The following is a 20000-nucleotide window of genomic DNA, read 5'->3' on the forward strand; positions in this document are numbered from 1 at the left end:
TGTGAACTTATAAGAAATACTATGCTGAAGAGTAATAGTAAGTAAAATTATCTTTTACTTTAAGTTCGAAATGCGTCCATAGTTAAGCAGCCTTATTGATTCATTATTTTTCTTTTGCTTGCTTACAATAAAGGGGAATTTAAGGTAGTAAAACAGACTTTAGCATCTATTTCTTACAGTGCATGGTAAGGCATAAAGCCAACCCCTTCTTATAATTACGTATATAATTATAAAATATTTATATATATATATATATATATATATATATATATATACTGCTGAGAAATGAAACTCAAGATATAACCCCAAAAGTTTTCAGCAAACATTGCTTTTTAGTTTGGCTGCCATTATTAGTTTATATATCTTATCAGAAATATTATATTACGAATACACCATTATACCTGAGTGGTTAGAACCATGTATTTCAGTTAGATGTTGGGGGCACAGCAATAAATTACTAGTGATATTCTTCAGAATTTAAATAAGAATATCTAGAAAACATTTTCCAAACATTTTTAGCATTTAAATTTTAGAAAAAAAAATTTCTGGTTTTATATTTGATTTCTAAGAAAAGATGAGAGATATATAATATTTACTGAATCTGCAATGGATCCTATATTTTCATGCAAGAATACATGGAATGGTTTGATTTAGATGTCAATATATTTCCATAATGAAGAACAATCTATATAAGATTATGATGCTTGACCAGTAAATACATGGTCATAAATTCAAACCTTCACACAGTTGTGCTTTTCTCCTGCTACTTTATATTCCATTCTATCTTTGAGTTAGGTGAGTAACAACAGAGGTTATATCCAAGTGTCAAACACTAGTTCTAGCAACAAAAATGCTTAAATTTACAAAACATCCAACATGGACAAATAGTTATAAATAAAAAATCTTTTTAATGGAACAATTTCTAGGGAAATGGGAGAAAATTTGGGCAGGGTGTTAGCTTGCTTTTGAAGCAATTATTTTTACAATTGGATGCACTGCCTACTGCTACCCCTTCCACTATGACATGTGAAATACCTATTTCAGTTGAGCAAATTGAAAGTGCCTTGGTTGTATGGCTACAATGCAACTGATTGAAGTCTTACAATAAATAGAAACAACAGAGTTTGTAGGGTTATTTTAAGCATTCAGGATATGCAATGTCCTCACCTTATCTTGTAAATACACCCACATTCCATTTACTGGCTTGCGGAATACACCAGTGCCAGTTGCAACAAAGACCTGTAAACAAAAGAAATATAATGAGTTCTAACAAAGAAATTCAGCAGAGTAATACTACCAACAATCATATCAATGCTAGTATATTACCGATACTAATATTCTCATTACACACAAAAGGATGAAAGACAAAATCAATCAAAGAACTCAGAAAAGTGCAGTATAAATCTAATAACAGTAAAGCATTTGCTCCAATTTTCAACTAATCTGCTATCTGTGTTAGTTCTTATGTGTTACTTCTTATTCCAAAATGGTTTTTATCAATATGATAATAGGATCTTAAATGTTACGTGTAAATACAAAACAATAATGCCAAGGGTTATGTTCATGATATCAATAGGATTAAAACTTTTATACTTAAAAAGATGGTAAATGGCAAAATTGAGTATTTTGTAGTGTCTAAATATATCCATTTAAGCATATATATGAGGAATAAACTTAAATGACAATATACTCTCCCTTACATATGTTTAGTTTTCAATATAAAAAAAAAAGGATTATAATGAGAATCTGTAACATAAAAAATAAGGTATCTTAAGAGTATTTAATTTCAGTTAGTTAGATTTTTTTAATTCAAAACTTGTCAGAGTCGAGTTTTCTCATCATAACTCCAGAGTTAATAAATAAGTATGAACAGTGTACTTGATCCAACTCAGTCAAATATGCCTCTTCCCTACAAATTTGTGGCACTGCAAAAGTTAAATATCATGATCTCCAATCACATCAAGAAAGTTTATATCTTTGGAATTACTGCATCATACCCCCAATACAATCATCAACTAATTTCCTAAAAACCTTCCTTGGCTAGTTAAAGTAACATTGGATTACAAAGTTGTTTTGTTTTGTTTTAATTTTTTTCCCCTTAAAATATGAAGACCCTTCACGAAGAGTGTCAAACATCACACTCAAACAGTAAGAAAGCAAATCAAAACATCTCAGAAATTCTTACTAAGTCAACTTCATAACAAAAATCTCTCCATTGACATCATTTCCAAGAAGGATCTCAGCCAAGCAATTTGATTTGAGAAAGATATATAGCAAGAAGTTCCAAGAAGGATCTCAGTCAAACAATTTGATTTGATAAAAATACATAGCAGCTAAATCATTCCTCAACTAATTTCTTCTAAATTCAAATTACGACAAACGTAAATAAACAAACGAAGTCTGCTTTTAGAAGCGTTGAGATGTCTTTTAGAAAGTTAAAGAAGTGATTTTAAATTCTCAATCGCAGAATAACGCTAATAATATAGCCTGAACAGGATAAACTATCCCTATTTTGCAGAGAAAAGTGTAGGTGGCTAGCAGCTAGCCACCTACACTTTTCTCTGCAAAATAGGGGTAGTTTATCCTGTTCAGGCTATATTATTAGCATTATTCTGCGATTGAGAATTTAAAATCACTTCTTTAACTTTCTAATTTCTTCTACTTTATTGTCTTAAGAATCTGATCCAAATCCTAAAACTTATCTGTTACCTTTACTAAGATACATACATTACAGAGTTTAGTCAAAATCAAAACCCTAGCAATAGTTAAGAGATTAAATACCGACTTTCAGTTGAATAATTGAAACAATCATCAACTAACAGTTCAGTTAAAATTCTGCAAATGTCAACATAATTTCGCATTATTCCAGTATTTTATGCATAATAACATGTAAACTTTATAATACATATTAAGTGAGTAGGTAACTAAGCAAGTTTTAAATCTGAAGAAAATTAGAAATTTGGCTACATCTGATGCAAAAGAATAACAGCATCATCAGCCATAGACTGAGGCTCATAAAAGGAAACCCAGTATATCCCATTGTGTCTCCTCCACAATATAGCTGTATATATTCACTCTCCATCATTTCATTAGTCAAAGGTTCCATCTAAGCTTTATTTTCAATATCTATTCATTCCAGTGCAGGTATCTTTACTTCACTTGATTGAGTTATATAAAAACAAGAATAAACATGTCAACAAAATTTACCTGTATAGGAATTTCAAGTTTATTAACAATATTTTCAATTTTGGTTTTCATTTCTTCCATTTTTACATTACCAGTTTTCACACCATGCTAGAATAACAACATATCATAGGAAAAAAAGTAAAAGAATTTGGAAGTTAAGAAACATCATCATCATTTTAACATCTGCTTTTCATGTGCTAGGAAGGATTGGAACACACACACATTATATATATATATATATATATATATATATATATACACACACAGTGCCTGATGGCAAGTGGGACCCTGCACCATCAGAATCTATATATGGGGGGGGGGGGGGCATGTTAGTATCTAAGGGGCCCATCCCCTCAAGTTTGAGAATTTTTTATTCACTCCTGGAAGAATGCATTAATTATTTTAGCCTGGCTGTGTTTGTAGACAGTTGAAAAGAATACTTTAAAAAAAAAAAATTAAATGATAGCATTGTAGTTGTGAGCGGGCCCCCTTAGTCTCCTGGCAACTGAAATTTTTAGACCCAGTCCGCCACTGTGTGTGTGTGTGTGTGTGTGTGATGAATATATAGGGATAAATTATCCAGGTGGATAATTGTTGTTGTTCTAGTAGTTGTTGTGGTAATAGTTATTTCTGCAACTCCTGTTACTGCAATTGCAGCTTTTGCAACTGTACTATGGAAGCTAATAGGTCTTCTATTATTAACCTCTGAACTCACTCAGATCATTACTATTTATACTTTACTCAAACCAGTCTATCTCTCACAAAGGGGCATCATAACTCTCACCACAACAATATATAAGACACAGACGAAGGAGTGTGGTAAGAAACTTGCTTTCCAGCCACATGACTCCCGGTTCAATCCCAATGCGTGGCACATTGGACAAGTGTCTTCAATAGCCTCAGGCCAACCAAAGCCTTGTGAGTGGATCTCGGAGATGGAAACTGAAAGAAACCCACCGTGTATGTGTGTGTGCTTTTGTGCCTGTGTTTGTCCTCAACCACCACTTGACAACTGCTGTTGGTGTGTTTATGTCCCCATAACTTAGTGGTTCAGCAAAATAGACTGATAGAATACATATTAGGCTTTTAGAAAAAATAATTTCTGGGGTCGATTTGTTCAACTAAAACCCACCAAGGCAGCGCCCCAGCATGGCCACAGTCAAATGATTGAAAAAAGTAAGATAAAATATCTTTCGAGCATTGGGCCTCACAGAAGCAAAGTGGCTGAGTTTCTTTCCAGTGTTGGGCCTCTCGGAGGCAATGACCAAGACTTTTGGCATTATGTCATGTTTGAAAAGAAGACCCATCAAGCCGAGCAAAAATACAGTTGTGGAAGGTACCGGTGTCACACAAATAGCACCCATACCAGTAGCACATAAAAGAACCCATTACACTCTCTGAGTGGTTGGCGTTAGGAAGGGCATCAAGCCATAGAAACCATGCCAAATCAGACTGGAGTCTGGTACAGCATTCCAGCTTGCTAGCCTTGTTTAAACCATCCAACCCATGTCAACTTGGTCAACAGACATTAAATGATGATGAGGAGGAGGATGATGATATATATATATATATATATATATATATACAGGGTGTCCACAAAGTCTGGGTACATGGAGTAAATAAAATAACATAAACAATTAAATATAAGAAATAATAATTTCTTAAAGTATATGTTAATCCCCATGTGGGTACATGGTGTAAATAAAATCATAACATAAACAATTAAATATAAGAAATAATAATTTCTTAAAGTATTTGTTAATCCCATGTGCCCAGACTTTGTGGACACCCTGTACATGCACTACACACACACAGATTTAATGTTTACATATTTGGGTACACAAACAGGAGAAAAGTAATGAATACATGCAGTAGAGATAATTGTTCCAAACGTTTATTTAAATCTTACTCTACTTAAAATATTCACAATTGATTCCACAATATCAAATAGACGAAATTACCTTTGTTTCTCAAGTTGTGAATGTTCAGCTCCAAACAAATATGTACATAATCATCGTTTTAACGCACTTGTGTAGGGGTGGGGTGCGTGTGCACGGGCGCACACACCAGTGAACTGTAGCCATACTGACATCCAGCCTCTATCTCGACCACGTTGATGAAATAAGTTATCTCCCTTTAAAGAGTTACCTCCTTTATGTAGGAGCTGTACGAAAATTAGTTTCTTTTACTCGAAGGGCTATTTCTTACTTTAGCTATCGTTTTTTTTTTTTCATCTGGTACTAAATTTATTGCTCTCATAAAAAGTGAAAAGCAAAAACTGTTACTTAGTTCGGACATGACTAACACAAGGATCTCCTACTTGATGGATCATTGATGGATCATTTCCATTCACTCTGAATGAAATGTATTTACACACACACACACATATATATATATATATATATAATGCAACACTGCACAAATTCTGTCAGTCATAATACAGTTCTATATTTAAGAGATGAGGAATTATGTACATTATTTACATTCGACGGGATATTTGTCCTCATCTTGTTTGTTGTTAACACAACGTTTCGGCTGATATACCCTCCAGCCTTCTTCAGGTGTCTTCAATTATGAAGAAAAAAGAGGATGAGGTCAATAAACTGTCCGCCGTCTGTCTACCCTATGTGAAAGGCCTCTCCAAAAAGATACAAAAGATATGCGACCCATATGACATCAGGACAGTATCCAAGAGTAATACAACACTTCCCAAATATCTCCTTCAAGTAAAACCAGCAATAGAAGAGAATATGACCAAAGGCTGCATGTACTCCATCCCATGCAGCTGTGGTTGGTTAAACAAAGGCGAAACATGCCGCCCCCTCAAAATAAGGGTAGATGAACATCGCAAAGCTATGACTCGAGGAGATATTGATAAATCAGGTATAGCTGATCATGTATGTAAAATGGAGACCACCTCCCCCTGTGGGATGAAGTTAAAATAATAGACAGAGAACAGCACTGGAAAATATGAAAACTAAAAGCAGCAGCACATATGCTAGGACACAACAACCTCCTAAGAAGACCGAATGCAGATATGAGCAGCATATGGGAAGCGGTATTAAGGAAGGATAGGAAAATATTAGATTTATAAGCTGTAAAAATTCACTCCTTAATTGCCCACGGGCATATGGCGTAGTGGTTAAAAGCACAGGTTACTAACCCCAAGATTCCAAGTTTGATTCTAAGCAGTAACCTGAACAATAACAAGAAGAATAACATTGAAAAATACCCAGGTTCGAAATTTCCTCAAGACACCTGAAGAAGGCCGGAGGGTATATCAACCGAAACGTTGTCATCATCATTATCATCATAGTTTAACGTCCACTTTCCATGCTAGCATGGGTTGGACGATTTAACTGAGGACTGTTGTGTTAACAATAAACAAGATGAGGACAAATATCCATCGAATGTAAATTCTGTCAGTCATGTTTGCATAATCTATTCACCTTGTACTTTTAGAGTCCCCCCTCACATTTCATCAACACTTTTATCTCTCTTTCCATCTTCTTGTAGTTATGTAGTTCCTCACGGCAAGAAACTTATTCTGTTCTTGCTCCTTCTTTCATATTTTAACCTCTCATTTCTTAGCATAAAGTTTTCTCCTCTACGGAAGCCTCACTCAGTTGAAAGAGATATTAGTCTTGCAAACTGCATGGCATTCTCACTAGTACTGGTGTCATGAAAAAATAACCCAGTACCCTCAGTAAAATAGTTGCCATTAGGAAGGGCATCCAGCAATAGAAACAGTACTAAAGAAGACACTGGAACACGATGCCATACAGACCCATCAGATCCTGTCAAACCATGCAATTCATGGAAGATGAACAGTAAAAGATTCATATGATCAGATATGTTATTACATGAATATTGCAACTGCAGGACACCACTTGCATGACAGTGACACTTGTTTACAGCTATGATACTGTAGTAACACACACACATATACACATAACAGGCTTCTTTCAACTTCCATCTGCCAAATCCACTCACAAGTTGGCCCAGGGCTATAGTAAGTAAAAGACACTTGCCAAGGTGCCCTGCAGTAAGACTGAACCCAGAACCATGTGCACACTTCTTACCACACACCAATGTCTGCGCCTCCACACAAAATAAGAATATCAAACAAAGCTTAGCTGCTTAAACACATCCAAAAATCATGTCTAACTCAGAATATGCAATTCTAAATTGTTAACCTACAGAGTTGAGCTGACTCTTTATATTATGTATAAAATAAATCATTTCATATATTACTTACTTGATTAGTGAAGAGAACAACTTTGTATCCGTTTTGAAATAACTCTTTTAATTTACTGATAACTTGTGGAAAGATTATTCTATAAAAAAAAATAATATAATTATGTCAATAATTAACAATAATCTAACATAGGCACAAAATCACAAATATTTGGGGCATGTACAGGCAGTTAGACTGAAACTAGTATTTAACAGTACTTTATTTTATTAAGTCTGGAAGGATGAAGGATGTAGCCAACTTCAATGAGATTTTTTGAGTTCAAAATATAGACATGAATATTGTAAAACATTTTTTTCCAATGCTTTACCAATTTTGTATCCCCTATCCTAACATTGGTTTCAAATTTTGGCACAAGGCCAGCGGTTTTGGGGGAGGGGTAAGTCAATTACATCAAGCCCAGTGTTTAGCTGTTGGCAGAATTTGAACTCAAAACATAAAGACAGATGAAATACAACTAAACATTTTTTTCTGGCAGGCTAACAATTCTGCCAGCTCACTGCCTTTCCCTATCCTAATATTGGTTTCAAGTTTTGGCACAAGGCCAGCAGTTCCGGGGAAGGTGTAAGTCAATTCCATTGACTCCAGTGCTCCGCTAGTACTTAATTTATCAACCCAAAAAGGATGAAAGGCAAAGTGGACCTTGGTGGAATTTGAACTCAAAACATAAAGACAGACGAAATACAACTAAGCATTTTTTTCTAATTCTGCCACTAAACATTTTTTAAATAATTCTGCCAGCTTACCACCTTCCCCTGTCCTAATATTAGTAATAATGATTGCTAACATAAGCGCAAAACCATATTAGGAGCTGGGAAGAAACGATTGTTTCTATTACAGATTCAGTGATATAAAGTCTGAAAATTAGAAGTTGGAAACAGTTAGTCAATTAAAACAACCCCAGTACTTGAAGCAATAAAAGGTAATGTTGACCTTAAGATTTAAACCCATAACATTAAAGTGCTGGAATTAAATGCTACAAGAAATTTTGCCTGACACTGAAATCATCATCATCGTTCATCATCATCGTTTAACGTCTGCTTTCCATGCTAGCATGGGTTGGACGATTCGACTGAGGACTGGTGAAACCGGATGGCAACACCAGGCTCCAATCTAATTTGGCAGAGTTTCTACGGCTGGATGCCCTTCCTAACGCCAACCACTCAGAGAGTGTAGTGGGTGCTTTTACGTGTCACCCGCACGAAAACGGCCACGCTCGAAATGGTGTCTTTTATGTGCCACCCGCACAGGCCAGTCCAGGGGCACTGGCAACGATCTCACTCGAAAATCCTACAGGAGCCAGTCAGGCAGTACTGGCAATGGCCACGCTCAAAATGGTGCATCTCATGTGCCACCCACACAAGAGCCAGTCCAGGGGCACTGGCAACGATCTTACTTGGCTTGCCGGGTCTTCTCACGCACAGCACATTTCCAAAGGTCTCGGTCAGTAAGACTCGTATACACACACACACACACACACAAGATAATAGTCTTTTCATTTTATTTATTTCTATAAATAATGGCATTCTTTCGTACATCGTTCTTTATTTTCATGACAAATACCAATATACTTCATCATTTGATATTACAAATCTACTGAAATTTGTGATTCTTTCTCATGACCACTTGTAATTTATTGTAAGAACTACAGACTAAAAGACCCTGTAAGTTGTCAGGATATGAATTAATCATAGTAACACTACAAAAAAATTGTCCCTACATCTGTTCCTCCTTCTCCTTGTCAACAATTGTATTAACTAAATTATCACATATCTTTTATATCATTTTTCATCGCAGTCAATGTCAATGACAAAAGAGAGAGAAAAAAAAACCAGATAAAAATAAAACAGAAAGAAAAGAAAAATCTTATGGTATCACATAAAAGGCACAATCGCTAAGTGTTTGGAAGAGTGCAGAGATTTTGTGTACAGGTCATAGATTTGAAAACCTGCCATAGAAGCTGCATTATAGTCCAAAATAGGCTATATATCACTTGTCTCAAACCGACTTAGAAGATATCAAGTGATCAGTATTAGTGGGGGTCAGTATACCACGATAAAAAAAAAGAGAAAAAACCTGCTGTATGGTATTGATGGTGGTGGTTGTGGTGGTGAAACAAAAAGTGAAAATATCCAACTTGTTAACATGTTTAAAGGCACATTGTCAATTTTCCTATTTCTTTCTTAAAGTGACTCCTTCATATCTAGGTTGGCCTTTTCTTTTTTTGATAGCTAAAGCATGGCAGCATAAGTTTCTTTATATACTGATCTGAAGTAATATAAATGTGAAAGATAAAACATGAAAAGATTATGAATGAACTGAGATGTCTGAGAATTTTGTCAGAGAAACAATATAGGAAAATTTCACCATTTTTTCAACATTTCCTACAGCATTAGAGATGTAAGCTAAAGTGGGATACTTTATAATTTGCCATTAAAACTGAGCATGTATTTGGCTTCCCACAAGAACCTCTCCCCTCAGCATCATCATTGTTCTCCCCCTACACCTCATTGTTTTATTGTTCATTTTTCAATTATTGAATGGGTTGGATAGAATTTGTTGGGGGTGGTTTTCCTATTGTTGGATGCCTTTCCTGTCACCAACTTTCACTTGATTCTTAGCAAGGTAATATATCCACATGACTGGACATATTTTCATGGAAAACTGGAAATGAATGACACCATTTTTGTGCTGGTGATATTCACTTACAACTATAACTTGATGTCTAGTCAATGAAGCACAAACATAGATGCACACACACACGTGCGCGCGCACACACACACACACACACACACATACACACATATATATATATATATAGTTTATTGTTCCATTGAAGTAGGGTCAACAGAAAAGAACTCCATCCAGTGAAAGATAAATATCATTTAAAGTACACAGTATTTAAAATAAGAGCTACCATGAGTTTTATGCTATAGAAATATTAAGATTAGGCAGATTTATACAACATGCCTTGTATCTCCAAGCAATCTGCGGGCTCAGGGCACATAGTTCCATCTGAAAACTGAGATACTAATACATGAGAAAGTGCAAGAAAAAAATGAGAAGGTTGATGCAAAAAGGGAAAAGAGAAGACACTACTCTCTCTGGATTCAGCTATTGTCTCACAGGCTTTTGAACTCCTCACCAGTTAATTATACCATGCCAGCTAGATTAATTATGACTTCTATAGTCAAAGGGGTGCAGGTCTCAATGTTTTTTTCTTTTTTGTTCACCTGTTGTCTTCTCATTCCACTTTTTGCATCATCCTTGCAAAAACTCATTGGTACAACAAAGGCAAATGTAAATCTGCCTACAACTCAGTTGCACGCCTGTGTTTCTCTTTTTTTTTCTGTGTTTTACTACGTAAAGGTCGCCAGCTGGCTACCCTGAGTAATTACTGATGGTACATGCCTGGAACAAAAGTGTAGCCTATACCACTTTCTTTTAGTAAGATTATGAGAAAGATTCAAGTAAATATATCTGTAATAACAAGAGAAAATAACAAGAGAAAATGAATATAAAATATATTTGAGCACAATTTCTCAAGAACACCTTGTTTTCCTTCTTTTTCTAAATATAAGATAATGGTACAAAATTAAAACAGTAAATATGAAAAAATCTATTGTGTTACATTTTAGACACTTTCTCACTACTAATACAAACAATAATTTCTATTGACTAGAAACAAAAGAAATAATCAAAATGGAAATTAATCATTTAGATTTAATCTGTGTACATTACTGGTAATTATTTTAGCAATCCTCAGAAATGTTAAATCCTGTACTGGACTCTGTAATATTTGAACTTAGAATACAAAAATGATAAATCTAAATACATCAAAGCAACTGAGCTGACCTTCTACCATTCCTGTCAAATGACTGTTTTTAATAACAATTCTTTTTCTGTACTAAGTATTAACTTACTTCCAATCTCCGGAATGTTGAGGGAATACCTTTCCTGACTGGGTACGAATTATTGTTCCATCTAAATCAAAACCAGCAATCTGGAATAACAAAACAGGATTAATCAATAAAACCACCTTTTGTGTTAGTTAACAAGTCAAAGAATCAGATATAATATTATCAAATCCAAAGCAATGAAATATGTATATGTAATGGGGGTAAGTAAGACCAAATAGTTAAGAAGTTCACTTCTCCATCATGAGGTCCTGAGTTCAACCTCACAGTGTGGCATCATAGGCCAAGAGTAATTTTCTCAGCCTTGGACCAACCGAAACCTTAGGCAATAACAGAGGGATTCAAGACAGGCTGCCCCTGGGAGCTCCTCTATGCTGATGACCTTGCTCTAATAGCTGAGTCACTACCAAAACTAGAGAAGAAGTTTCAGGTGTGGAAGCACCTAGAATCTAGAATCTAGCATCTAGAATCGAAGGGCCTTAGAGTCAACCTAGCCAAAACCATAGTCTTAGTAAATAGGAAGGCAGACAAATCACAAATCCCTTCAGGTAGATGGCCCTGCTTGATCTGTAGAAAAGGCATAGGTAGAAACTCCATAAGATGTATCCAGTGCAAGCTAATGACACAGAAGCAAACGTTAAACAACAATGATAAAGATAATAATGATGATGATGATAAAGGGTAAAGCTCCTTTCTGAGTCACATAGACTCATAAGGTCAGTTTCCCCAATTTCTGCAGGTGGGTGCAATCAAACCAACACCCAATTTCAATCACATGGTATGGATTGATCAGAGACTATAGTAACAGGTACAAACCCAAAAAATCATTCATTTTCAGCCACACTGAACTAAATATTACATTAATACTAGCCTAACAGACATTTTATGACAAGAGCACTTGGTACATGTTCTAAGAGAGACAGCTTTCCATTCAGGCTATACCATCATGAATTGTTAAGTATGCAGATATCCCCTGCTTCCTCCGCAACAAAATTTTACTCCCAATTAACCCCTAAGTCATTTATATTAATGGTGGATATAACCTAAAGAACAATTGCAAGTAATGTAAACATCTTCCTCTGGTGATTCAACTTACCTTATTTCGGCTGTAAGTTCCTCTTTTTGTAAATATCATTAACTGACTGAATTGGCTCCACTTGGATGCTGGACAAGGAGGGACGATTTTTGTCTTATCAGAAGACTCTGAATTTGCTGGGAGAGATTCAGATTCATGTTTGTTTTTTTCAGGTTTGTTCTGCACACTTGACACCTTCAAAGTAAATTCATGTACATACATAAAATAATTAGCATCTAAATCGACCATATCCAACCCAAATATTCTACTTGTCTTATGTTCAAACTAGCCAGATTTGGCTTCTCACACCTACTCTACAATGTCATTGTAAAACTAAATAATCTCATAATCATAATCTTGAAGCTTCAAGATAATGCATGATTAATTCAAAACGATGTGAATGAATCTGAATGCTAAAGGGTTTTTACAGATATTTATTAATGTTTATGTAAATTATGTACTGGTTTTTTGAAATGATTAACTCCTTTACATTCAAGTATATTTTGTGTACAGCAGCAGTATTCTAACATGGGCCTCACTTGAGGTTAATAAATAGATCATCAGCAACAGTTCACAAGTAAAACATTTTCTGTCTTTAAAGAGGGAGACTAGTCTTTGAAAAACAGTGCTTTGTTATAAATGTGAGTTCACCAGAAAGATCATCAATGAGTGTATACTCATTAGTTGCATCTTTGAAAGTTTTAACTTCTAATGTTGCTCATGACAAGGGAAAGTAAGTGAAAGATTATTTCCTGAGTATGAACATTGATTGTATCTTCATGTAGTTGAAAGAGACAAGAATATCATGTCTTGTCTCCTTCAACTAAATGAAATGACAAGATTTTAGAAAATTAATCAAAGAACAATGCATGAGAAAATGATACTGAAAAGAAAACAACAAAAAAATATTTAATAAATAGGAAAAAATGTTTCAATAAGATTTAAAACATAGAAATACCTCATTAACTTGGATTTTACGTTTTACTTTATCACTTCTGTGCTTATTTTCTAGATCTTTTGACTTTGTAGATTTTACTTTTGTGGGAATACTTTCTTTGTCCTTACTGCTGTGGATTTCTTTGTGATGTTTAGGTTTTTTTGCTGGTACTGAAGATTTCTCATTGTCAGTATCTGAATGCTGCCTTTTGCCTGAACATCCAGCTGTTACTTTATTAGTGTAGTGATGCTTAATTTTAACAATATGAGGATATTCACCAGTAAGAATATAAAGAGTTGCATTATTAGGCAATCGAGTGATTTCTCCTTTATTCAATTCTTTGTCATCAACTGCAGAATTATTGCTGCCTATCTGTTTTATTAGAACTTCTCCACTTTCCCAATCTGCACAAATTTCCACTGGAAAATAAAAAGGACAAATACTATAAAATTGGTGTTAGGTATAGATTTATATAACGATTAAAATTAGCGTAACTGTTACCTTGTTTTTAAAGAAATATTTTGCAAGTAAATGTTTGCAACTGTTTAAACATTTTGCATCAGTTTTCTACAAGTTCACCAAGAATTAATATATTATGATGTAACTTTGTATAGGGTACCAAGAATTTTGATGCTTAGTGAGGGATTGTGAGGAAGAAAGATTCTTCACCCATAATAAATATCCTGCCCATACAATCAGGGAAAATGATAATGTAAAATATCAAAAAGCCTTTTATTTTAGACTAGTTCAAACTATCCTCTTTCTGCTTACACTTCAAAAATAGCCTTACCCATTACAATTTTATGAGTTATTTTCTTCTCTAATTTCATTCCTTCTTTGAATTGAGAGCCTTACTTGAGTTATAAATTCTTGTTCCTCCATAGGCTGAATTTCTTGCCACAATGTCCAAAATTCTAATTTCCTCTCTTATTTCTAGTGTCAAACTTTCTCTCAACACTTGGTGGGCCAATCTGTTTTCTTTTCTAATTTCATTCCTTCTTTGAACTGAGAGCCTTTCTCGTCTTCATCTTTGATACTCTCGATTTCTTGTTCTCTGAAATTCTCTCTCTTCTTCACTAATTTCATTTCGTTTTTGGCATTTTCTTGTTGAGGCATTTAAAATTTTCCTTATATCATTATTTATTACACTTAAATTATTAGTTGCATTATTTAAGTTTTGATCAGTAATGAAGGGGATATCATTATTATGAGCTGTATTGATAACATCATAATATTGATAACATCATTTTCTGAAACAACGCTATTGTTAATTGAATTTGTATCGTTTGCTTCCATAGCAATCATTATATATACCATTTAAGTTATTATCACTACTGATAATGTGATTTTTTTCTGTAGTGACACTATTGTCAAATGAATCTATCGTCTACTCACAGGGATGATTTGCCTGCTATTTCTAGCACATCCAGCTTATTCAGATAGATTTGTCATGAAGAGAATGGTAACTGACAATGTAAACACTGGAGGGTTTAACAAAGAATTTAGAAATGTACTTCACATAAATGTTGACTTTAGACGACTTATCTGGGAAAACTTTGGCGATTAATAGTTATCAAGTAAGAGTGAGATGATTCTAAAACATTGGCATAGCTTTGAAAAGCTATTGTTGCTCACAATTCATAAAATAATACTTCAGTTATTTCCTGTTAATCTCGCTTTTAAATGATGTTTGTCAAATGTGTGTGTGTGTGTGTGTGCATGTGTGCACGCGCAAGCACACATGCATGTGAGTGTATGAGAGAGAGAAAGGATAACACATACACATGTATATATTATACATGTATATATACGTGTGTGTGTGTGTATGTGTGTGTATCTATATATATATATATATATATATATATATATACTGGCTCCTGTGCAGGTGGCACATAAAATACACCATTTTGAGCGTAGCCGTTGCCAGTACTGCCTGACTGGCCTTCGTGTTGGTGGCACGTAAAATCACCCACTACACTCTTGGAGTGGTTGACGTTAGGAAGGGCATCCAGCTGTAGAAACTCTGCCAAATCAGATTGGAGTCTGGTGTAGCCATCTGGTTCACCAGTCCTCAGTCAAATCGTCCAACCCATGCTAGCATGGAAAGCGGACATTAAACAATGATGATGATGATATATACATGTTTACAGGTGATTTAAATGATTAGGTATGCTAGGTAAGTGCTGTAACGGATTACTAGGGCTCCAAGGTTATAGCCAAGACAGTAGTTATAGAGCCATTGCAGATTTCCGATATAGTGGATATATAATTGTTAAAGAGGACAACAGACGTTAAAGCAAGGCAGACATCTTAAGTCATATACATTATTATTATTGGAAAAAAATTCAAAGTTGAACTGTGAACTTTTATGCTTTTTCTCTTCTCTTTCTTCATCTCCTTATTCCTTTACTCCTGTTCACTATGTCGTCATTTCATTAATCTATATATATCCTTCTCATTTTTCTTATTTGTCTCCAATGACAGAATATCCCATCCTCTTGGATATCCCAGAAACAGCTGTAAGACTTTGAATTTTTTTCCAATAATAATAATGTAAATGCCTTAAGATGTTTGCCTTGCCTTAAATTTGTTGTCCTTTAAATAATATATATATGCATATATACATACATATATGTACATACTTACATATACATGTATATACATATGCATATATGGACGCATGATGTCATAAAACGTAAACAACATGAAATACGAAATCATGGAATACAAACTTATTTTGCAAACAATGACAAAAACAAATGGAAAACAAGACAAGTAACACAAAGAACGACCCTTCAACAGTTGGAGAGAGGGGGGAGGGGGGATAGATAGATAGATAGACAGAAAGATAGATATACATATAGATATCCTTCTTCACCCCACATAAACACACACATTTATATACACACGCATACATACACTCCCTTCCAAGCCTTTAGTCCGGTCACCATGGTGACATGACCAAGTAAAAAGTTTATTGGAACACTAAAATCTTTGTAGGACTAGTTGAGGGAGGAGGAGGGTACACTAACTATTCCAGACTGACATGTACTGATAAACTGACGTCAATCTCACCAAATCAATTATATTAATGTAGATTATTTTTCTATTCTTGGAGTGCTTTTATTGCATTCAGTTTAATTTATCAGAGTGAACTTACATTGAAATTTTAAGTAAAAGTTCATCCCTTTTGCATCCAGAAAACAACAGAAAAGTATCAGAACATTATAAAAGTAACTGGATTCCTCACAACAGTCATTTCATTAGAGAAATTATTTCTTTAAACATGGATTTTATTTAACTAACTTTTAATTTATGCTTTAAAAAAATTTCTTTGGACATGTGGAAGTTTATGAGGGTGCATGGCCTAGTGGTTAGGGTGATGCACTCATGATCTAGCAATCATGATTTCAATTCCTAGACCAGATGATGCATTGTGTTCTTGAGCAAAACACTTAATCTCGTGTTGCTCTGTGATCACTTTTACACCTGACACGTGGTACACCATGCACCTATTCAAACAACATAGATTTGATGGAAAGAGTGAGCTAATGTATGGCACATACATTTGATCACTATAAACAAAGCATTTGTACAAGTCATTTATCAAAAGCTGAACGCTCATACATCATCTTCAATGGGAGAGTCCATAATGTATATATATAGTCAAGATATCTTTGACGACAATGTCCCCGGCTACAAGGCACTGATTTAACAGGTCTTCGCAAGTGCAGTTATTTGCACAATGATTGAAGGGTACTCTTAAATGAGCCGGTTATGCTGCATTGGCATAGGCCATAGTTACGGTCTCAGCTGGCTTGCCAGGTCTTCTCAAGCCCAGCATATCTCCAAAGGTCTAGGTCACTTATCATTGCCTTGATGAGGCCTGCTTGATCCCAGGTCTTCCTGGGTCTACCTCTTCCACAGGTGCTCTCTACTGCTAGTGTGTGACACTTTTTCACACAGCTGTCCTCATCCATACACAACACATGACCATACCAGTGCAGTCGTCTCTCTTGTACACCACACGTGATGCTTCTTATGTCCAACTTTACTCTCAGGGTGCTTACAATCTGTTATGAGTGCACACTGACATTACACATCCAGCAGCACATACTAGCTTCATTCCTTGCAAGCTTACGCATATCCTCAGTAGTCACAGCCTATGTTTCATTGCCATGTAGCATGGCTGTTCGCACACATGCGTCATACACTCTACCTTTTACACTGAGCAAGAGGCCCTTTGTTACCAGCAGAGGAAGCAGCTCTCTGAACTTTGCCCAGGATATTCTTATTCTAGCAGCTACACTCTCAGAGCATCCAGATAAGGGATTGGAGGACCCTGTCAAAGGCTTTCTACATGTCAACGAAAGCAAGGTACAGAGGTTTGTCTTTTGCTAGGTACTTCATCTGCAGTTGTCTTACCAGAAATGCAAGTGAACCATCATCCATGCAGACACATTTCTCTCCTACGACATCATGATTCTCTCTCACACACTGTCTTGCAAGACAAAATACTTCAAGTATATGGTCCTCACGGTGCAGAACATTGGCAAATTTTTTCTTATCTGCTTCCCCTCGGGAAGGTTTTTGGCATTTATAAGCAGCCCTCTTTCCCTTTTTCTGGTGAGGATGCAGTCAATTTGGCTAATGTGTCTGCCAGAATGGTGGGTGACTAGGTGACTGGCAGGTTTCCTGAAGTTAGTATTGCAAACCATAAGATCATTTGCATTGCAGAACTCCAGCAGTCTGGTTCCCTCCTCATTGCAGGAACCAAATCCATAGCCTCCATGTACACCATGGAAGCTCCCTGCATGTTGTCCAACATGCCCATTGATGTCACCAGCCACAAAGAGAAGGTCCATGTCATTCGTCAACGAGGTAGTCTGCAAGAGGGTGTCATAAAATCAGTCTTTCTGCCCATCAGGTAGTCCCGGTTGAGGAGCATAGGCTGAGATAATGGTTGCTAACCTATGATGAAGCACTAATCTAATCTTAAGTATTCTGTCGCATACTCTGACTACCTCGATTACCTTATCAACCCATTTCTCCGCAAGAAGTATACCCATGCCCCCGACCCTGTCAGTGTTCCCTGCACAGAAAATCTTGTACCTGTGTTCTTTGCCTGTGAAGAACCTAGCGGAACCTCCTCTCCACCTTACTTCTTGGACGCAGCACAAATCTACACGTCTCCGTTCAAGCATCTCAACAATCTCACCAGTCATAGTAAGTAGGAAGGCAAACAAATCACAAATCCCCTCAGGTAGATGGTCCTGCTCAACCTGTAGAAAAGGTGTAGGTAGAAACTCCATAAGATGCACCCAGTGTAAGCTTTGGACACACAAAATGTGCAGCAACATCAAAGGAAGATTAATAGAGAAACGAACTTTTATCTGTGAAAGGTGCACAGGCATAATAAATGCTAAACAAGTGCGGAAAATAGACTTCATCAACCGCAAGGGGGACAAGCTAGAGGTAGTAGATAGCTTTCAGTATCTAGGTGACCTGGTTAGTAGTGGAGATGGTTATTCCAAGAGCATAGCTGTGAGAATAAGATTAGGCTGGGCAAAATTCAGAGAGTTCCTACCCTTGCTGGCAACAAAGGGCTTCTCTCTCAGAGTGAAAGGTAGATTGTTTGATGCCTGTATGCAAACAGCTATGCTGCATGGCAATGAAACATGGGCTACGACAGCCGAGAACATGCATAGGCTTGAGAGAAATGAAACCAGTATGCGTCGCTGGATGTGCAATGTCAGTGTGCATGTTCAACAGATTGTAAACATCTTGAGAGAAAAGTTAGGCATAAGAGGAATCAGATGTGGTGTGCAAGAGAGACAACTGCACTGGTATGGTCATGTGATGAATATGGATGAGGACAGTTGTATAAAGAAGTGCTGATCTTTAACTGTGGAGGGACCTGTGGTAGAGGTAGACCCAGGAAGACATAGGATGAGGCAGTGAAGCATGACCTTCAAACTTTGAACCTCACAGAGTAGAGGCAATGATTAGTAACTGAGACCTTTGGCAATGTGCTCTACTTACGAGAACCCATCAAGCCAAGTGCACCCGTGCTGGTGGCACATAAAGAAAAAATCAACTTTTGAACATTGGGCCTCATGGAGGCAAAGTGGCTGAGTTCCTTTCGAGTGTTGGGCCTCACGAAGGTGAGGTGGCTATGTTCCTTTAGAGCATTGGGTCTCATGGAGGCAAAGTGGCCAAGTTCCTTTCAAGTGTTGGGCCTCACAGAGGCAATGTCGTGCTTGAGAAGAAGACCCATCAAGCGGAGCAAAATTGCAGTCATGGCAGGTACCATGTCACATAAATGGCACCCATGCTGGTGGCGTGTAAAAGCACCCATTACACTCTCAGACTGGTTGGTGTTAGGAAGAGTATCCAGCCATAGAAAACCATGCCAAATCAGACTGGATCCTGGTGCAGCCTTCCAGCGTGCCTGCCGAGTTAAACCATCCAACCCATGCCAGCACAGACAACAGAGGTTAAATGATGATGATATATATACATATATATATATAGATATATATACATATATATGTAAGGGACGACCGTGCGAACTCAAAAAGGAGAAATGGTGACGAATGGTAAAACAGAGGACTCCTTTTATTTAAACGT

At 36.2% G+C, this 20000-nt stretch overlaps 1 protein-coding gene across 7 annotated transcripts in view; it reads right to left on the bottom strand.

Annotated features, from left to right (window-relative positions):
- Positions 1-20000, bottom strand: part of LOC106871510 (uncharacterized protein F21D5.5) — a 95729-nt gene that overhangs the window by 59091 nt on the left and 16638 nt on the right. For all 7 annotated transcript variants that reach the window (XR_008264649.2, XM_052969836.2, XM_089357005.1 and 4 more), the window contains 6 exons: positions 13392-13789; positions 12455-12628; positions 11365-11444; positions 7445-7523; positions 3208-3294; positions 1168-1239 (listed from right to left, as the gene is read on the bottom strand). Coding sequence is in view for 6 of the 7 variants with exons in the window: in XM_052969836.2 (XP_052825796.2) it covers positions 1168-1239; positions 3208-3294; positions 7445-7523; positions 11365-11444; positions 12455-12628; positions 13392-13789 (890 nt within the window). In the remaining variant the exon portion in view is untranslated. The remainder of the gene's footprint in view (positions 1-1167; positions 1240-3207; positions 3295-7444; positions 7524-11364; positions 11445-12454; positions 12629-13391; positions 13790-20000) is intronic.

The sequence above is a fragment of the Octopus bimaculoides genome, chromosome 1 (genome assembly GCF_046866305.1).
Source record: "Octopus bimaculoides isolate indiv1 chromosome 1, ASM4686630v1, whole genome shotgun sequence".
NCBI classification, from domain to species: domain Eukaryota; kingdom Metazoa; phylum Mollusca; class Cephalopoda; order Octopoda; family Octopodidae; genus Octopus; species Octopus bimaculoides.